Genomic DNA, 15,200 nt, shown 5'->3' with positions numbered 1-15,200 from the left:
AGAAGTCATTTATGAGTTGAATTGTGGTGAAAGAAGTGGTAACTTAAAAAATAACCATACTAGATCTGCTAGTTAAGGCATTCAATTTTATAAACATTTTCTGTTGTATTGCTCCAAATTCCTTGGAAAATGACGTATAAAAAAGAACAGGTGTAATAGCAAGATTTTTGCGGAAACCAGCTTGTAGAAGTCATGACGTGTTGAGAAAAACGATTTCAAACGCCATCTGGGGAGCAGTTCAGTAGAAAGGCTACTCTAAAAATGTTTCCTTTCAGGACTTTAAACGGTTCATTAGAGTAAGGTTGTGTTTATTAGTCCTTGTTAATAGAAACTATGCGTTTGTTTTTACACAAGAGTTATTTAAATATATCTTCAGTCTTTTTATGTAAAATGAGAACGAATTGAAGGACTGCGGAAAGTTCATTTGGCTGACGTCTATAATATATGAAAGGCAAAAATATAGCTTGTGGGTGATTTGCAGAGTTTCTATCTCATACTTTTTTATCTGAACATTAAAAATACATTGTACACAGTACAGAGACAAATTCTACTATGTGTGAAGTTTACATGAAAAAAAAAAATGTAATCAGGGTCAATTGTTTTAATATGGTCCAGAATGTCTATTACACTGTATTAAGTGATAACCAGTTTATGTCCATTCTTTATGCAGAAATCAAATCTAAAAATCCCATACAATGAATGATACAAATTAAATAATTAAGTTTGAAAGACTCGTTAAAATCTCGCATCATAATTAATAATGCTTTGCAAATATCTTACTTTTGGCTGGAATGAAGTATACATAGTTAAAATTTGGACTGGAATGAAATATTATGCAAAGTTTACAAGTTGGACCAGAATGAACTACAATACATATTTACAATTTGCACCGAAATGAACTACAATAGATATTAACAATTTGGACTTACAGTTTGGACCGGAATGAACTGCAATACATATTTACATTAAGGAGATGAACTTATTTTCTGGAGTAAACTATCAATTACATGTGCAGCTTTTGTTTAAAATTGTAACCAGCTTTAGATCATAATGCCTATGAATACTCAATTTAAAAAAGAAACAATTGATAAATGCTTTCCTGTCCATCCTAGTTAACTGTAGTATGCTGGTAGCTTATCTACAGTCAATAGATTCAGCAAAGCAAAACTCAGCATGCTTCAGAATGGTACTCGTTTTATTCTGCAGCTTCCCCACACGTGTCTCCACGGGAAACATACCATTAAGCCATTCTGGTAATAAGACACAGATTTCGGCATCTCTTATCAAATATTGCTACGTATATCTGCTACTGCTAAAAGTGAGCTTTTATAGGATTCACAGTACTAGTAATAGGGTTGCTGTTATTTTGGGATTAACGCCATTTTCGGCTCACAATACATGACTGACATAATAACTGGGGGAGGAAGAACCAGGGGACCTCAACTTTCAACTCCAGGGAACCTACTAGCAAACTTTATCACTAACCCACGCGGACAGAGGTGAGATGACAATGATCACTCTGCGCCATGTCGCTAAATAAGCGATTTACTATCCAATTTTGGATGTTTACCCTACGCCAACCAACCATGAGGTCACATCTATATGTTAAGAGCAACAAATTAGTCCCAGACACATGACTATATTGCTCTGTTATTTTCAGGGCTTACTGAAGTCAGTCTAATACATCTCTTGAGAGTAATTTTAAATTAAGAAGAATTCTTTCAAATAAAGTGTGTTAATATGTGTTTTTGCAACGCGTAAAATTGTCAATACTTATTAGAGCACTTCCCTTGTCAAATCTTCATTTTCGGATTTGCGAATTTTACAGTTCTTCTGTTTCCGAGGTAAGTAAATACAGCTTGTATTTTGCAATCCCATACTACCTAAGGAGAAGTTGTTGGTTTTCAAAAGAAAGCGGAAGTTGTGAAGTTTGGACAGTGATCGGTAAAGGCGAGCGCTGTAGACCACTCGGACACCTATATGGATAAATGAGAGCCAATCTATAAATGGATATATATTAAATAGAGCTTATAATGGGTTTTCTTGGCCATGATTGGTTGATAATGAAAAGTAAAGTCTGAGTAAAAGGAATCTTTTTGAGATCTTGTCCTATAACTTAAGAGAAAATAGAGACACCGCTTTATTGATCATTGGCACCATGCTTAGGTCGAAATGACCTGAACTTGCCTTTCTATCTCGAAGAAAACTTTGTCTTATGTGGAGTTAGTTCCCTTATGTTGCATTATAATGGACATGTTACAGTGTACTCAAGTCCGGTTTAACTAATATGTCTGATGTTATTATGTATACATACATACATACATACATACATACATACATACATACATACATACATACATACATACATACATACATACATACATACATACATCTTAAAGAAATCTGACCAAATTTGAGTGAAAACATCCTTTCAGTTTTTTCTTTTCAAAATTATTCCTATCTGTCATCAGATTTGACAACCTTTACTGAAATTAGAAGAACCCGTAAAAGACTTTTCGAAAACCGCTCTTTGGGAGAAAGAACAACGGTATAAAAACTTAAATACAGGACAAATGATGCTGCTGTGTTCAGTACAGGTAAAGATACAATTAAAAAAAAATATTTAAACAAATGTTTTTATAACATGCAACTCCCATAGAAAGCATTCTTCTGACCCCTAGTTCTTGGCCATCTCCTCTTTCATTCAACTATTAACTACTTGTTAGTAAGGTGAAGTCACCTAGGCCTCTTGTTATTATATTGGTATCGTGTATATAATGTGGAGAAATGCATTCCAATTCCTTCAGGCGTTTATGCAAAAGTCTTTGTCTAAAGAATTCTCCTTGGAAGCGTGTGGATTCTTCAATCTTGCATTACATTTGCTTGCTTTGTCCATCTGTACACACATTTACGTCATATATTCAGATATAATTGTTTGATTACATTACTGGCGAGAGAAGGTGTGCAGGTTTTGAAGAGCTGATAGTGGTAGTATTTCCAAAGGAGTTTCGTCTGGCAACAGGCATACAGACAAAATATCACCACGCCCAACTTATGCCTCAGACGTATCGTATATTTTCGTTTATTCGTCAACGGTTATCTTTGTTCATTTAGGCACAGGCGAGTTCATAAGTTTCAGCAGGGGAAAGTAGGCAATTTTTTTATGCCGTACATCCGGGAAATATTTATTGTAGTATATACATAGATCATACATTTGATCTTATTCAGTGGTTTATCTACGATATGTATGCACGAAATTAGCAAGGTCTAATTTAGAAAACTCGGTGTTTGTAATATTTTCTGAGTATTTACAGGTGGTAATATGTAGTTACTTTCTCAGTTGTGTCCAGATGGTGCTGTGTCACCTTTCATTGCCAGTAAGGATAGTATATATGATTGATTGTGGTGCTGTGTTAAACAATTGTTGCATTTTTAGTCGCAGAACATAGGCTTTTAATAAAGAAAAGACACTCATCTACATTCTAAAGATAGAGCCAGAAAAATATTTTGGTGAAATCGGAGCCTGGTTTGAACCATACACTTTGTAACGGACGGATTTTGATCGTTTAAAGAAAAATGAATTGTCGTCGACACTTTTACTTCCTGAAATTTTAATAAGTGTAACCAAGCGAGTCAGATCAATAAAGAAGTACCAGTCTAGTGTACTGAATGAACACCGACAGCAATAGTTTAAGACAAAAAAATATATAATAATTTTTCGTGTATACTATATTTTAAAACCTGCTTTTAGTTCAGGAGATAGTAAAAGATTTCACGAAGGTGAGCGCTTGGAAACGGTACAACTTTTGCTGACGAGTGAACAATTTATTTTAGATACCACAGGAAACGAAGTAAAATTCCAGCGTAACTTGCCTTCACCAATATATCATCCACAAGAAAGGAGTCATATTATACACAGAACGGAAGGTTAAATTACGTGATTGGTGAAAGTGGATTCCTACAGTTTGATAGGCTGTGTGGTTCATTGCTGATTGTTTGGCGTGTAAGCCGATGATGATTATCAGTAGACTATAAACAAGTCACAAGTCAGTATCGTATATCTTTTATCTTTTGCATCCATGTTGACCTGAATTCTGGTATCACCCTCTCTTCAACAAGTTTGCACTAGTATTCCGTAATTTAGTATTCCGGTTTTTTTTGTGTTGTATTTTTATTATTGTTCTCGGTGGATGCCACAAATACAGTGGCTCAGTGGTTAGCGTGCCGTACTCGCGATGGGATGGGTGCGGATTCGAATCCTACCTAAGATCACCCATAGTCGGATATTGTGGTCCATGATCCTTCCTCTGCCTGGATGTAACCTTCGTGTGTTGCTGTACTGTAAAGCACCACACTAAAACAAATTCATTCCCATGAAACCAATTTCTTCCAACGGACTGTTGGTTATAAAAAAAAATATATGTCATGTCTCTCCTTTTTTATTGTTCATTTTTATCCTCTGCCGCAAGTTAGTTTTCTTCTTTGTTTGGATTTCAGGACTTAATATATAAGTTAAACATGCTAGCAAACAATGAGAACAAACCACAACTGTGTCCTTGAAAATCAAAACCCATGGCCATCTCGGTCAGAGGTATTTCTTCTGGACTTACTATCTATACCATTCGACTCCTGGCACTCACATGGAGTTGGTAATAATAATGTACTGTTTTAACGGCCATGGTTACTGTCCAGGCTAATTGCAGTTTATATTTGTTAGGCAGAACGCTAATGACTGTCAGTTGATACTATCCCGTATCATTCCATTGTGCATCAGTGGTTCATTGGTTAGCGTGGCTGATCGCTTTAGCTCAGGTAGCCTACCCGTAGCGTGCGTCTTGTGCATGGAATGTTACTCCACCTGTTTCGTAGCTTCGCTAACCAAGGTTCTGATACGTTAATCTATCTACACCTTGTCGGAGTGATCAGATGTTTCAGTGCTTCGGGTCTGTGAATTTCATTTGATGCAGCAGCAAGCCATCGCATCCAATCAAAATCAAGTGAAAATGTGAACACTGCTCGTACATGATCGAGACAAAGGAAGCACACAGCTGGAATGGACTATAAAAAAGAAGATTTTCTACTGCCTTTCCGTGCTTGAACAAATACATCCTTTGTCTCAAATACACCTGTAATGGCTTCTCTCTGGTACCTTGTCAGACTTTCATTGTTAAACAAAGTACCATTTGAAGTCAACTGTATACACCATTCTCGTTTGATGTACAATGCGCCGATGTTATATGCTGTTGGTTAGCTGGCATTACATACTATATCAGGCAACTCATAATAGATGTCGCTAGGACAAAACACTGAAATATATGATCGAACCGCCAAATTGTGCATAGGTTAACTTGTTGGAACCTTGGCTAGCGAAGATGCTTGTCTCGGCACTAAAGAACCTTCATGTGTTCTTGAGCCGTAAATCACCAAAATACCACATGACTTCACAATTTGACCCTAAATCACACGTTCACGAATACTTGTTATTTTTTACATGATGTTCTTGTTGCATGCCTGTTTCTGACACGGCCGTGTGCATTGATTTTTCATCAGATTTGATGTTTTAAATGAATATATTTCGTTGAAAGTAGATGCATGTATGCTAAACGTGGACCATGACTTTCTGGTTTTTGGACCTTTGACTTTAACGCTAATTTAACTCTAACGTTGAGTGTCCAAAAAATAAAATTTCAAAAGGTCACTGTTTAGTTTAAGAAATAAAACTCCTCTAGACGGTTTGGTGTCGAGGTAGCTCAGCTAGAAGAGCGTCGGACTCGTAATCCAACGTTAGCGGGTTCGATGCCAGTCCAATCAGCCGTGGTAAGCTACTTCGACGTGTCCTTGGTAAAGGCAGTTGGCTCCCATTTCGGCGGCATGATGTAGCTATTAATGTGTCAGATATGCCTTTAAGAACAACACAGCCTTGATGGTATACGTGAGACTGTCTAGGCAAATTCACAATTCTCGTCGTGAGGTGCTGAATTGAATTACATGCAGTTTACGACCATTAGAGTGTGGATGGAGTGAAGTGAATGGAACTGGTGGTTTTCGGTGCTGGCTTGAAATTTCTAAAATAAAATACTATATAAATTTAGATTAGATTGGAATATACGTATGCTTTGTCTGTAGATCTAAAAACTAACGTTTCGGACATATTGAATTTTGGGACCATGTAAGGAAGTATGTATTACTCTATCCTGTGCTGCCTTCAGAAACTGTAGATTACGGGTCAAGAACCATTTCAGAATCCAAGAAGTTAAACCAGGAAATGTACCGAACAACGCTTCCTCAGAGTGTAAATCAGGCATGTAAACTGCCAATTGACTGCCTTACACTAATTTGCTAAATGGGCTTTCTAGATAACACTTGAATCCCGGACGAACATTTTACTTCATTCACTTCATAAATGCCATGCTGCATTTTGGTTAAGTGTCAGCTCTAATGATCACAATTTAGTGGGGTTTTTCTTGCAAAGTGTATGTCTGTCTGTTTCCATTTCTAGTAGTCTGAAAAAGCTGGTTCACTCCGTTCGCTACGATACTTAATAGCAATTATTTAATCAAAATATTACCATATTGGTAATAATCTACAATCACAACACACGTACGGATACCATCGGTTACTTCCATTACAGTTAACTTGGCTTTTATGTGAGCAGGAAGACACAGAGAGACGGCAAGTATTCAACTGGCTCGTATCTCATTTCATGATTGCACAAAATATTCAAACATTTTAAAGCCGAATTGTGGTCAGAGGTTTAGATTTTAACAACATGGATTTATTTATTACTGTGCATTTGATAATCCAGGCACTTTTAGTTAGAAATGAAATATTTCTTTAAATATGATTCTCAACGTTTTCTGATGATCCGACGTCTCTTTGTTGTAAATATTTGAAAATCTAGGCCAGGTTTCACTAAAGTTATCAAAATGTATCTCATCATGTTGAGATCTGACGTTATGATGCTTTGATACATCATATATTCTGAATATTTTAGCCAGAGGTAATTGTAGTAGAAACGGTGCAAAATCATTTTTTATATATAACATTTTTTTTACGTTTAACACATAGCAACACTTTTATTCTTAAAAAAAGAGGTGAGAAAATCGTCCAGTTTGTGGAAATGCTCGAAAATTTCATCAGCGATAAGGCAAAAGTTTTGGAAGGAAACTTCAAACTATTACGACTTTCCCACGCCTGTTTAATGCTCTATGAAAAAAATAGTTCTTGACAACCAAGCAACATGGCAGATATTGTTTTTCAAAAATCTTAATTTTAGGAAGAACTTTGGGAGATATGCAGTGAAACTGGCCAAGACTCGCCTTACGACTGCTCGAGTTTCGTCATGTCCTTTTCAAAAAGACAAAAGATCAGATCATTATGAAAAACACACCTAACGAGAAAATATCACCTGGGAACGGTCTCTAAGGCCACAGCGTATTTGAGAGCAAAATGCCAGGTGTTCTATAAGGAATAATAAGTGTCTTCTCTTTTTCAGGAATAGCAAGTTGAGATGGGTGTCGGGGACGATCAAGCTCCACGCTTCACCCAAAAACCAAGCCTGAAACAGGAGGATAATGGGAAGAAACTTGTTTTTCAGTGCACTCTGGAGGCATCCCCGCAACCAGAAATCAACTGGTTCCGGGGAACCACCCCCTTAACCGAGTCGGACCGTGTGAAAATGAAAGTAGAGCCCGCAGGGGGCAACCAGTACAATGTGTTAATGGACATTAATGGAGTCACGCAGGCCGATGCAGGGTCATACAAGGTTGTTGCCAAAAACAAACTCGGGGAAGTGTCAGCTTCTATCAACTTGAATTTCGGAGGTTGGTCTCTCTCTCTCTCTCTCTCTCTCTCTCTCTCTCTCTTTTCTGAGCCACTGTGTGCGTTACGTGTGTCATAATTTCATCTGAGGTTAAACCACAGCTAGTAAAAACAACTTTGACTTACATACAAACATCTGAAAATGTCAGTTCTTGTTTGTGAATTAGTAGATCAGATTTGTTTTGTAAGATAGAGTCAAAATATTTACTATTTCGTCTGATAAGAGCAAAGAGATTCAAATGGACAACTGCAAAGAAGCTTTTGATATTTTGGGGGCAAATTTATGTGACTCCTGTTTGCAGTTACCGTGGCAACCACGGGACATACACCCGATTAACCTATATAGGTAGAATGTTGTAATTATTCGAAATATTCATCTCGGTTCCTCTAAATGCATGCTTTCAGGGTCACTCGGACATCTCTGGAAATTCTGTTATACAATAAAAATGCAAGAGCGTAGTTACAAAACATGCAAAATTAGAATGGCGGTATTAGAAAGAAAGAAAAAACTTCTCTTCCTGTATTTATTGGACATCGCGAAACTTATCTCAAAATATTTCCCATGAATCGAATTTCGATTCATGAGGAAATTTTTTGAGAAGTTTCGCAATGTCAGTAAGTACAGAAAGAGAGACGAATAAACATACGTGAAATATCCCATTTTCAAGAAAAGGGTGTCATCTTATACCAGCATAAAAAGATTGATTGTACTGGAAATAGTGATGGTTTAGCCGTTTATGTTTATTATGGCAATCGTACATGATTCTTTAATTCTTCCCTTTGGTGATGATAACGCGTGTGCATACTCGATAACGCCCGACCCGAATGCCCTTTTCCGTCTCAGACTGTAAACTTTCATAGACACAATAGCATAGATCTACCATGCTTTTGGTCGTCTTCATAACCTCCTGGTGATTTTATTGGTTGGAACACCTTTGGTGGTCTGACTATGCTGCGTTGCATTCTCGACTGTCATTGTTCACATACATGGAACAATATCTAGCCTCATCAGGTACTGATGTACCGTTGGCAATTGCCCTTATCTCGGTTTTTTTTTTTATGGGGGGGTTGGGGGGTTGGGGTTGATTTAATGGAATTCTTATAGATCTATATCAAGTCTTATGGTCACTGAGAGGACAGTAGCACCCAAGAGGCATTTTGATATAATGCTCAACTAGTGAAGACGGGTTAACTGCAGAGCGTTCCAGTTGTTTTCCGTGCTCGGTCACATAAACGGCACGTGTGCTTGGAGTTTTGTTACATGGTTATGTTTGCACGTGCAGATCTTGGTATCCGATTTCTTGTGATACGTTCCACCTCTGACTTCTCACGTTGATTCGCGTATGTACTTTAGTTTAAACACTCACGTTAAATCGAACTTTTCGTAATCTTTTGAACCATACCAACAGACCGGTCATCGTAAATATGAATGAGCAGTGATTTATTATAATTAATAGCCGCATAAAATAAACTTACCGCAGTTACGAGTCTTATATACATATTAAATACTGTTGAAAGTATAGTCAATGGCGACATTTTAAATTTCGTACCTTTCCCTCCTTTGCTAAAATTCTGAAATGTCACCCCACACCCTTGTAAAAATTGGAATTGCTGGCCCCTTTCTTGAATGCTGAGACCAACCCACTCACTTTGCATTGCAGTTACATCACTGATTATGGTATTTTCTCCGCTTCTAGGGGCGCACATCCAGTTGCGTACACAGTAGATTCTAACCATTCGATGCATTATGCGACGTAAAGCAGGGCGTTTGGGGTACGCAGTTGGATGCACTTTATAATGAAATGATAAATACAGTAGATGAGGCTGGTACACATGACGGTTATCAGTTTCGTTGATTTATTTACAGTTTTGGTATGCTATGGATGTGTGTTCATACAGATCATATCTATAAGGTATCTGTTAAAAAAATTCCTCCAACAACCACAACAGCAACATCTTTCCAAATTCGATTATAAAAAGTGACGTTTCTCTCAGTTGCAGTTCATTTAAACGGAATAAATTTTATATACGTATTTAAATAAAGATTATGATGAAATATACATGTCCAAGGACATTAGTTGTCAGTCATACATTAAATCAGTCACTAAACTTGAAGAGTGCTTTTAATTTTTCCTTTGAAAATTATATTCTTTGCATAAAAGCGTCTGTTACTATCCAACAAAGCGCATATTAAAAATGGTAACCGTAATTTACGCATCTTATGTAAATCGAAACTGATTTTCAAACCTTTGTCTAAATTGTAGAATTCTGATAAGAACAGGGATTATTTCGTTCTCCGTCTGTTATCTGCATAAGTGGATTTTGGCGTCATTAGTAAATATTTCAGTCAAGCGTTTCAGACCCTGGCAGACGCTTCAAATATTTCCCGTTCCAGCATCTTATGGGATAAAAAAAAATAGAACTGCAGAATAGTTCTTCAGTGTTGGATAGCTGAATGAACAAGAACATATTATACAATATGCGCATGTTTTGTAAGTATTGTGCTGGTAATACTGCATTCACATACAGGTAGCGCATGTTTTGTAAGTATTGTGGTGGTAATACTGCATTCACATACAGGTAGCGCATGTTTTGTAAGTATTGTGCTGGTAATACTGCATTCACATACAGGTAGAGCATGTTGTGAGTTTCTGGTACTGGTAATACTACGTTCACATACAGGGAAGTGGATCATTTATTATACAAACGTGAATCATGATTACCTTTTTGAGGCTTGAAACAAGACACCACATGAATGTATCAGTTTGTACTACTGTCTGCCGACTTTAAAAACTAAAGCGATAATGGGCCTTTCTCGATAAAGTTGACAAAATATGCAAGTAGTGTGAGATTGTATCATTTATTTTTTTCTTCAAAATTATAGTCGATATTGAGAAAAAAGCATTCGATGATATCTAGAGGAAATGAAGCACACATTTCAAGCCTACTTTTTCATAGAAGCATCGAAAAGTTTATTTTTGATACAAAACGTGATGACCACGAGGGAAAAATAAATAAAAAAATATCTCCCTTGGTGGCAGAGGTGAAAGTACGTACGGGCTTCAAGGCAAGCTAATTTTACATGCCATCTAAGTCTTGTCAGAATTTAGAGCGTAACTAATTTATATTTGGGTAAGAAGAAAAAAATACACAAAAACAAACAGCAGAAATGAGAGTGATTCGGTCTTGTCTCAGGGCTGATATATATTATTGATCCATGACAACTCAAGAAACTCCAATTTACAACAAACAAAAATCTCGCTTGCGTCTGATGTAGACAAGCTAGAATTAGAGATAAAGATCTGACGTCATTGATGCCCAAAAAATGGGTAAACAGCTGCAGCATTAAACAAGTTCTACATTTTATTCACAAGAGATCTTTCGGCCTAGCATTTCTACCTATGAGATAGTTACCATGTAATGACTTCCACATGTAGATAATTACTTAGTTATTTCCCCAGTTCTTATGTTTTTCATCAGGAAAATAGACATGTGTCAAATTTCAAGGTCGGAAGCCAGCATTTCAATTCGAGACCTGTAAGCATTAACCGGCGCGTGCCAGAACATCTGCAATACAGAAGCTGAATGCCACCCCCACCCCCGAATGGTCCATGATACTGTAAACTGAAGGCGATAAAACAGCTTGACACCTGCACTGAAATTACAACAGACACTAATAATAATAATAATAATAATAATAATAACAACAACAACAACAGATCAGGGTTGCGGGGATTTCGAATTTGCTGCTCAAATCAGAATTAATTTTCCTCTTTAAACTCTTGACAAATTTGTATAATTTCATTTGGCTTACAGTTCCTGCTTCCACGATTTGCTACTTAGCAAGGCCGGATTAGGTCAAGTGTTTTTTTCTTCTTCTATACAAATTTCAAAAGGGCTCTAACTTTTCTCGAATGAGCACCCAAGCAAACATCAATATGTCTGTTTACTCAAGGTGTGCATAATTCCCAGTAAACATGCGCAAGAATAAAAGGATCGTAAAATTTATGGTGAAAAGTGACTGTATTTGTGCGCTGGGGTGGATGGGCCCTGTGTAGGAATGAAATTATTTTCTTTATTTCATGATAGCTTTAATAAATCTCAATGTCTGTTTTGAACAAGTCCTGCGTAGTTCTTTCTGAGACATTACTACCCAGTACCCATATAACACTACCATAAACATACACAATGCATTCTCGACCACAAGATATTTCTTGATGTCAGAATACTCATACATTTTCTGTAAAGGAATGCAAATAATTTATGCAGAGTGAGGTGATGATTGTTTTTATTTTTCCCACCTGTTTTTTTTTTTCCTGGTGCCGAGGAGTATAAATATATAAAATAGAGTTCAACATTTTCCATCCAACTGTGGAGAGTTGGAATATAGCGAGGATATTTCCCTTCTCGGAGTGAATAACGGATATATTTCATGGAGTGGGTGAAAAACTCAATATTTTTCACCACTGGGTGAAAAATTTCAGAATTTTCAGCTACTCGATGAAATATATCCGTTATTCACTCGGAGCAAGGAAATACCTTCTCTACATTGATGAGCTAATCATCTGTGTGTGTGTGAGAGAGAGAGAGAGAGAGAGAGAGAGAGAGGGGGAGGCAATATTGATGAAAATCAATCAGATACTATGTATTATTACGTTGACTCCCGTCCGAAATATCTGCATTTAGCACAGTGGAAAACTATTTCATTATAATCAGCTTGTAAGATGAATGAAAGAGAATATCAAACATTAGACAATTTCGTCTTCTTTACAATACGCGAATAGGCATGGGTAGGGAGATAATAGTTTAAAATCTAAACAAAACATGGCTCGTCGTCCTTTGTTTTATGAAACCATGTACACAGAGACATCATTGTTGAAAAATCATAAAATGAGTGATATATCTAGAATCTGTTCTTACAATATAGACTTTAAAAAAAAATAACTCAAAAGCATTGAAATTCCGTGGCATAAGATTTTTCCAATAATGTGTCCAATGCTCACGCACATAAGATGTTCTTTTATTGTGTGTAAAAAATATGGCATTTTAAAGACCTATTTCATCAAGTATATCGTATGTAAAAACAAAGTAATATTTTTTTAAAACAATTATTCCTGCTCGACTTATGGTACATTTCAGGGGTGTCTAACTGTTTGCTATGGCCGGCCAGTTTTCTGATAAATGTATTTCACTTGGGCCATACGTTTTATGAATAAGATTAACATGCAAATTTGACACTAACTGTTAAAGAGACTTTGGCTGCTGGCCGTACTAAATGGGCATGTTTGACACGCCTGGCATATTTCCTGTTTGGGCTTTCATCTGTATCGCGTCACGGCCATGCCGGAGAGGACGCTAAAAGATGTGTACATTTGAATGGGCAGTGATGATTCGTTGATTCCAAAATAAGCAACTTTTCATATTTATCATATTGTTAAAAAAAGAACGGTTTAGCATTATTACAATCCATTCGAGTTCTTCCCAAATCGGCAAGTGCGTCTTGAAATTACGTCCCTTTACTTGCTCTCCGCCGGGAGGTTAAATCTATGTTAATTCTGCCTCCAATGGTCGGTTTCGATGGACGAGTTATGTGTCCATATTATGTAGTGCGTGCAAATGCTAATGTTTTTGTCCCTTTGATAGGTGGGAAGATTCACAAGCGCTGTCTCACATTTAGCAATTTAACGTAACTACTTACACCAGGCCTCGGTTAATAGCTCTCTTAACAGTTCTATGCAATTAAACATGGTGGTTCTAAGTAAGGGTGACTGACATGTCAGAAATGTACACTGGAAAATACAAGTCTGCAAATAACAAAGCAAGCAGTTGGAACATCCTCGCCGACCCGACGGAAATGGCCGAACGATGTTTCAGATCGAAAGCAAAGCATTTGGTTATTTTTCGCACACGATTCCCTTGGTAATTCAACTAGATCCGTGATTGCGTTATTTGCAAACCAGTCTCAGAAAGAGGCTTTTTTCTAAAAAAAAAAAAAATATCATTCACGTAAAATTGCGGGCCAGTAATTGCATTCGTACAAATCTTATTTTCGGAGCTATTTTTTGTTGGACTGGTAGAAAAGGCCAGACATATAATGCCATTTTCTCAATATCCGTATGAGAATAGATCCCATTTAATGATTATTGTTAGACGACGCCAGGCACGTATACTGTAAATAGATTGCTGTTGCTGATGGAATGGGATGAAATGCACAGTATTGTATTCGACATGGATTGAAGACGTTTTTACCCGCAAATTTTAGCAATAAATAAAGCAAGTCAGCTGTTCTGTAATGGGGTGCTAGGGTCATTCTATACGTTTGTGTACATTCACATTTATCACTCGTCTTGGCAACCATAAAACAAAGTTGCAGTGACTTACTTTTCTTGCGAAAATGGTTATGTCAGGATCGTGGATCATGTACTTACTGTACAGGCGAAAACGGCAAGATATTATTCAACAGAATTTCCTGTTCATTCTTAGCACAGCCAGCTGTCTCCAGTTATAGGGGTGAAAGAAGACGAAAACGTTTCATTTTATTTTATTTATGTTTCAGGCATTATTTCACTGGTGTTCTCTTTCGTATTAATTCTATTATTGTAATGCCACCAATCGTCTTTTGGTTATCGCCCCTCCTTATCATTGACCTAAAACAAACATGCATGCCTTGAAAATAACTCCCTTTGACTCCTGTCTGACGGAGCGAATCAACGTCACGCTATAACACGCCTTCAAACCGCTTAATAGTATCTGTTAGCAAGATTACTCAGTGGGTATGTGCTGAATTGTACAGTTTTGTGTGGATATTGTGTCTGAATTGTACAGTTTTGTGTGGATTTCGTCCGAGTTGTAGTTTTGTGTGGATATCGTGTCTGAATTGTATAGTTTTGTGTGGATATAGTTACGTGTTTAGGTTCTAATAAACAGTAACAAAGAAAAAGTGAATTTATTGCCCTACAAAACAAGGCAAAAATGGAAAAGAACTCACTGTTTAAGAATCAAATCCAAAAATAATCGAAGAATAACCCACGAATTAAATTTTAGAAGTCCTAGTAATGAAATGTTCTAATGAAGGCGATGACGTATACTATAAGTCAGTATGGTGCTGCTGTGTCTACAGTTATTTGTTGTTCCACAGAGAATAATATTCCGGTGTTCGAATTTCTGAATAAAATTTAAAGAAATGTCTTTGTCCAAGTATTCTGTATGAGCATTGAAATATTTCCAGGAAAAAGAATTAATAATTCAAAAAATAGAATTTCAGCTCAACTGGTCACAACGAAACACTTTTCAGTGTCAAAGGTAAAAGTCCAACTGACTGGTTTCTCTAGAGACACAGGTTATACAGTCAATTAAGACGCAAAATAGATCCACGCATG

General features: G+C 36.9%; 1 protein-coding gene across 18 annotated transcripts in view; it reads left to right on the top strand.

Annotated features, from left to right (window-relative positions):
• LOC149785740 (twitchin-like) overlaps positions 1 to 15,200 on the top strand; it is a 469,207-nt gene that overhangs the window by 32,618 nt on the left and 421,389 nt on the right. For all 18 annotated transcript variants that reach the window (XR_016425447.1, XM_089979624.1, XM_089979627.1 and 15 more), the window contains exon 2: positions 7,496 to 7,823. Coding sequence is in view for 17 of the 18 variants with exons in the window: in XM_089979624.1 (XP_089835750.1) it covers positions 7,511 to 7,823 (313 nt within the window). In the remaining variant the exon portion in view is untranslated. The remainder of the gene's footprint in view (positions 1 to 7,495; positions 7,824 to 15,200) is intronic.

Source organism: Sinohyriopsis cumingii, chromosome 13, assembly GCF_028554795.1.
Source record: "Sinohyriopsis cumingii isolate HCF-2022 chromosome 13, ASM2855479v2, whole genome shotgun sequence".
Lineage (NCBI taxonomy): Eukaryota > Metazoa > Mollusca > Bivalvia > Unionida > Unionidae > Sinohyriopsis > Sinohyriopsis cumingii.
This window is presented reverse-complemented; position numbering and strand designations above follow the sequence as displayed.